This window comes from Homalodisca vitripennis, unplaced genomic scaffold (genome assembly GCF_021130785.1).
Source record: "Homalodisca vitripennis isolate AUS2020 unplaced genomic scaffold, UT_GWSS_2.1 ScUCBcl_5074;HRSCAF=11621, whole genome shotgun sequence".
In the NCBI taxonomy this organism is placed as follows: Eukaryota; Metazoa; Arthropoda; class Insecta; order Hemiptera; family Cicadellidae; genus Homalodisca; species Homalodisca vitripennis.
In genome coordinates, this window is record NW_025781183.1 from 27,665 (window position 1) to 33,738 (window position 6,074).

The 6,074-nt window shown below is 32.5% G+C and overlaps 1 protein-coding gene across 1 annotated transcript in view; it reads right to left on the minus strand.

Moving 5' to 3' along the window:
• LOC124373210 overlaps positions 1–4,357 on the minus strand; it is a gene marked incomplete at both ends in the record, with an annotated part of 29,214 nt that extends 24,857 nt beyond the window's left edge. The window contains 2 exons of the mRNA XM_046831608.1: positions 2,199–2,270; positions 4,255–4,357. Coding sequence (XP_046687564.1) covers positions 2,199–2,270; positions 4,255–4,357 — 175 coding nt within the window. The remainder of the gene's footprint in view (positions 1–2,198; positions 2,271–4,254) is intronic.
• Between the last annotated feature and the right edge of the window lie 1,717 nt (positions 4,358–6,074).

The following is a 6,074-nucleotide window of genomic DNA, read 5'->3' on the forward strand; positions in this document are numbered from 1 at the left end:
CTGTATTTTGTGTTCTAAAATCATTTGTAGACTCTGGGATTGTGCTAATGGAGTGAAAGCCTCTATGAAACTTTTAGCAAGTTGGTCCCATTGTATGGCTTCCCCTCGTTGTTTTTGCTTGTAGTGTTTGAACCAAGTTAGTGCTGTGCCTGATAAATGCGCTGGGAATAAATTAACTTTAGTGTTATCTGTCCATCTGTTTGAAGTTGCTGCCACTAGGAATTTGTCTAAAAAATCTTGTGGATTTTCGCTCTGGAGACCTGTGTAAGTCCCAACTGATATTAGCGGTATGTTTTCCCCCATGGTTGCTGTGTTAGTTCTGTCAGATAGTGTGAGTGGCTCGTGATGTTGTGCTAAGGTTGGGGGTGCTTGTGTCTTGATGTCCGCCTCAGGGTTATGTACTGTGTCATATAAATTAGTTCTCTGCGCTAGAAAATCCTCCATTGTAGCTAGAACCTTATAGTTTTCCCTGTCCTCTTCACTAAGCTGAGTCTTTCGTGTAGTTAAATTATTAAAGATGGTTTTAATATTAGGGTGACTTGCGCTTATACGTGTTCTTAAGTGCCGCTAGGATAGGTCTGAGGTCCGCTACAGTGTCTGTGTCTCTAGATTGTATTCCATTTTTATTTAATATTTTTACTATGTCACTTTTGGAAGTCCTGTATGTGTCTAATGGTATTAAATCTTCATGTAGTATGGTTTCCATTTAATTATACATGTCCATTGACGTACCTCGTTAGTTTACTTGGCGTTACTCTAATTACGGGTTTGAAAATATTTTTGAGTTATTGGAAATTTAATTTATCTTTTAGGTAAATGAGTGGTTTGTCACTGAAGTAGGCTATTTTAGTTAAATACTTTCTTATAAATATTATTTAGTTCTAATTTATACCTAGCCTATGAAACTATGTGCTTGCCCATGTGAGGAATTTGAATGCCAATCGAGTTTTAGCGCCTCCACCATGTAAGGTTTTGTAGTTTGGTTTAGTTTAAGATTAAGGTTGTGACATATTATGAGCAAGGGTTGCTGTGAGAGGATTTAATAATAGGTTAGATTGGCAGTACAAATACCCTCAAATGAACCAACACGTATTTTATTTTTGACAACATCTCATTAAATTGATAAAAATTTTTAACTAACAATTGATTGGGTCAACCGATATATTAAGCACAAATTTTAATACCTTAATACTTTGAAGACATATTTAATATTAAATTACTCATTGCAATTTATTTTAAATTTAATTCATTATAACATTTACTAGTAATTTTGTAGTGTTGCAATAATTATGAGTTCATGGACCAACGTGAGAAACTTTCTTTTAAATAGCTAAACATTTATATGAATTTACATCTTCGAAATTGTGAACATTTAAATAGATATGGAATTGAAAATTATTAATGAACCCTAAAATATACTAAGTTCTTAAAATTACTTACATTTTATTCCACTTCACACTTATTACGCCTAGAGATATTTTTCCGCACAGGAACACCAACACTAGTACTCCCGAACCTCGCTTTTCGACTTCCCGTCCTCGACTTCCTTGTTCTTCAGTTTTGATGTTCTTCTCCCGCCAGCTCATGACCACGCCTCTTCCAAATCTCTCCATCATAATTGGTGAGTACCAATTTTTCATATGAGCATGGCTGCCTCTTACATCGTCGCACGGTTTTTTTATATATAAGCATTTCCGCTGCTTAAGCAAGCATTTCCTGTTTGTTCACCATCGGTGTCTGGGCGGATGTGCGTATCCACTTACATCCGGAGGATGTTTGTCTCGAATTGTAATACAAGACTTCCTTTCCAGCAACTATCTGTACATTGATTCTATGAATTTTATTTTACTAATAATTACGTATGTCTTACAGGCATTACAGGACAGGACGTGTGCTAATCCTTGGTATGGCGGGACAAACGCTGTACTGGTCAACCCAAACAGTTAATGAAAATGTGATGAAGTTTTACAAAGTGATAATAACTGTTTTAATTAGAGTATACAAGTGCTTGATTAAAAACATCAACCCCCGACTTTAATAGTTTTTTATACAAATGAATAAATGCAAAAGTTTTTGATAAAATTAACCGATAAATAAACTGTGTTTTATAATGTACTCCAGATAATATTAAATGCAATGTGTCATTTCTATTGAAAATTAAATATCACAATACAGCATAAGTAAAAACCAATACTTACTGTTCACTGACTTTTGAGTCGTAGCTTGGATTAAAATATGGTTCTTCTCGTCCACATAAGCAACTCTGGCACCTGCAACACACCTGATGCTTCAGACTGGTCAGAATAATAGTCATCTAGACATATGTCTAGACCTAATCTGGGAGATTATTTCCAATAACATACTGCAACAAAATGGCTCCTTGAAAATAATGCCCTAGAGATTTCAAACACATTAAAATGCTCCTGCCATCTTTGGAAGCAAATCTTTATAGGCCTTCTCTAATTGAACTTCAGTTTTGTAGTGTATCATCCCTGGTCTTATATCGGGTTAACACGTTGGAAAGACGTATGGATTAGTTACGTGCAGAGCGGTCACGGACTAAATGCTGAGCACACACTGGTTACGTAGTCTATGTTTAACCACTCTTTATTATTATGGGCCGTTCTAGTTCTGAAAATAACTGACAAATATCATCATAGTCTTTACTGGTTACTTTACTGAGAAGAAAATGCATTTAATTTCGTTTTGTTACAGGCAACACTGCATTGACCACCTGTTCTTGGAACGTTTCGTCATTATTTTCGTTGGTCAGCTGCTAAATGCGAGGTAGGTGTGTTGTTTGTTTTCGTTTAGTTGTTTGATTGATTATAATGGTTTGTAAAGAAACCGCAGGATTCTGTTGGTGCTTTTTTATTAGACAGTGATTACGAGTGCAATTCTGATATCAGTGATTGTGATGGAAGACGTAAATATTTCCTGAGCTCAAACACTGTTTGCCGATTCACAGTTTGTGCCAGGATTAAGAACTTGAACATGAAGATGAAGGTTCTTTGGATTATTTTAAAAACTGTACAGTATGTTTTAATGGTTGCAAAGTACTTTTGTGTACAGGGAATACAAAATCTGAGTTTCATAGGAAACAAGAAGTTTGAGCAAATGTCCAGCAAAATCATAAAAAACATTAATCATAATATTTCCCTCTATTTTTATTTTTGAGCTTATTATTTTAGAACTTATTTATTATTATGCATGAAAGTGTTTATTTATGTAAAAAAAACACTGTCATATTTTTAGGTGAAGAATGTTAAAGTTAGTTAGAAAGTAATAAGACAAAAGAAACATTTTTTTTTGTCTTATTAATAAAAATGTTTCTTTTTAAAAATAAAAAAATGTGTATAAAATTAAATTAAATTAAGATTTTAATGTAAAGACAAGGGTAATTGCAATATTGCTCTATCTTTTGTAGATTTTGTTTTAGAAACCTTTAACCAGTCTAGGATTTTTGCACAATTTAATTGATGTTACCGGTCCTGCAGAAGATTCAATAAAGACTTTCCTCAATGGGTTAAGAGGCATCTTCAAATGAGGGAACAGTCAGGAACTACATACAATGTATATACATGGTGCATACATACAATATAGGTATTATTTATTTTGTGGCTTTTACACTTTCATAATATTGAGCACTACTTTATAATAATTTTCATTTATTTTTTACATTAGTAGCATATCAATCAGCATCGTAATAGCGAGTTTTCCCGGAATAGTCATTGCTGTTATGAACCCAAATTACTTGGTTATTTATCAAACCATTAACAGTATTATACCGCGTTTTCGGATTTCATTGTAGGCTTTGGGGAATTGGGATTGTGATTTAGGTTGACAACTGAAAACTCACCTTCTTTCTCGACCCCATTCCTCGATCCTATCCCTTTCTCTAACACTATGATGAATCATTATACTCAAAGACAGTTAGTTTGGCAATAGTAAAATCTGAGCATTCCTTTAAAACCAAAACCAGAACCTCGTTTAGAACATTGCAGTTGTATGAACCCTGGAACGATCCTAGCCAATAGTATGCTGAGTTATCCACGGCAAATAAACTCTTGTAGAGAATTCAAGCCCCCCTGCCGCAGATTTCCTTACAAGCTGGCCAATAAACTTAGTTGAGATATATATTTAAAAGAACAATTTTTGTACCAAGCACAGTCCTTTTGCCAATTCTTAGACATACTTGACTAAATTTTAAAATGAAACTGTTTTGATAAATAAATATATTCACAATAAACTTACCTGAGAACTCATAAATTTCATTTTCTGTGACACCCTTCAGGAGAACGTAGGTCCTAACAGAAGGTGGCAGTTTGCTCATATCATACTCTAAGTTAAATGGCTCCTGTAACATGATATAAGTTGAATTGTGCCTACAGAAATTTTAATATAATTTTAGTTTCAAATCATGAAATTTTTTGTAACTGATAAAAAATAAATGCTCAATATAAAAAATAAGAATGTTTAAAAAATATAATTTGTAAGCTTTGTCAATGTTGCACTGGTTTGGTCATATACAGTTAAAAAAATTAATAATTATAAGATATATAATTAATTAAAATAAATTTTAAATAACCAAACCATTATTATGTCAAGCTCTTTTTAGCGCACACGTCTGAAAATAATACCACCATACTGCTATTTAAATATATAATTTTAATTATACAGAGTGTCAACGATAATCTTTCAAGGAATAATGAGTTAGCTAATGTATAGTTCAAACAACAAAACATGACCTTGGTATTTCCAAGATATCGACACTTTTTTTAGAAATCACCAAAATTGATACTTTGCATTAATATTTCATGTTGAACTGGTGGTGAATTTGGTGAGAGACACTCAACTTTGAAATTTTAAAACATTGATCAGGTTTTTACAAAAGGAAGACTGGGAACCTGTCTATAATTTTACGGCTGCAGAGGAAAGAATTTTCAAAATTCTATGATTAAAAAAATGTTATTTAAATATTTCATGTCCATTAAAAAAAATTAAAAATAATCAAAAACAAAAAAGAAATAACTGGATTACAAAATGAATTTTAGTATCCAGAGAACATTTTAAAAGACTGTCAAAATAAACCAACTATTCTAAAAATAACAATGATCTTGAATTTGATAAACATTACAGGAAAATTTATCCTAAAGTAATAAAAGCAGCAAAATCTTATAACATCCAAAAACATATTAAAAATTTTGATATTTCTAAAACGGTATGGGAATTTATAAATGACAAAAATAAAACAAAGTCCTATCAACATCAGATTGAACTGAAAGAAGGAAATAAGTTATATAGTAAACCGACCCAATGTGGCTAACGTTTTTTGCGAGTACTTTGATATTGTCACAAATATTGTCTGATATACTTAAGCAGTTACCCAAAAACACGTTCACACCGGGTAAACAGTGGTCCTATATTTTTTTTGCTTTGTCCCCTGTAACCACAATGGATGTTTAGGTGGTCATAAAAAGAAAAAGGTCTGCAGATGTTCTATGTGTGGCTGTTAAAACAATGCTATGATACATTTTTTTGAACCTATTACAGCAGCTTTAAGGGAAATTTTCATCTTTTTTGAAACTAGCTAAAATCATTCCTATTTTCAAAACCTGTGATTTCTTAAAATCAAGCAATTACAGACCTATATCTATTTTGCCACCATCAAGTAAAGTTTTTGAGAAGTTATTTTTTAATCAGTTAATACATTTTCTGGATAAAAACTAAATATTAGCAAAACGACAGTTTGGTTTCAGAAAGGGATTGATTACCATTGACACAATCAATAGTCAAATTGAAATTGTAATTGAACGCTTAGAGGCACATGATACAGTACTTAGTGTATTTCTGGACATGTCAACGGCTTTTGATAAAGTAGATCACGCAATTCTATTTGATAAGTTGTATAATTATGGGAATTAGAGGAATCCTTCTAAATTGGCTGTAATCCTATCCCTCTGATTGTAGTCAGCAAGTTCAGGTTTTGGGTGAATAGTCCCGATTATCCGAGTTAAAGTATCGGGTTTTCACAGGGTTCAATCCTTGGAACAAATTTTTTTATTTTATATTTT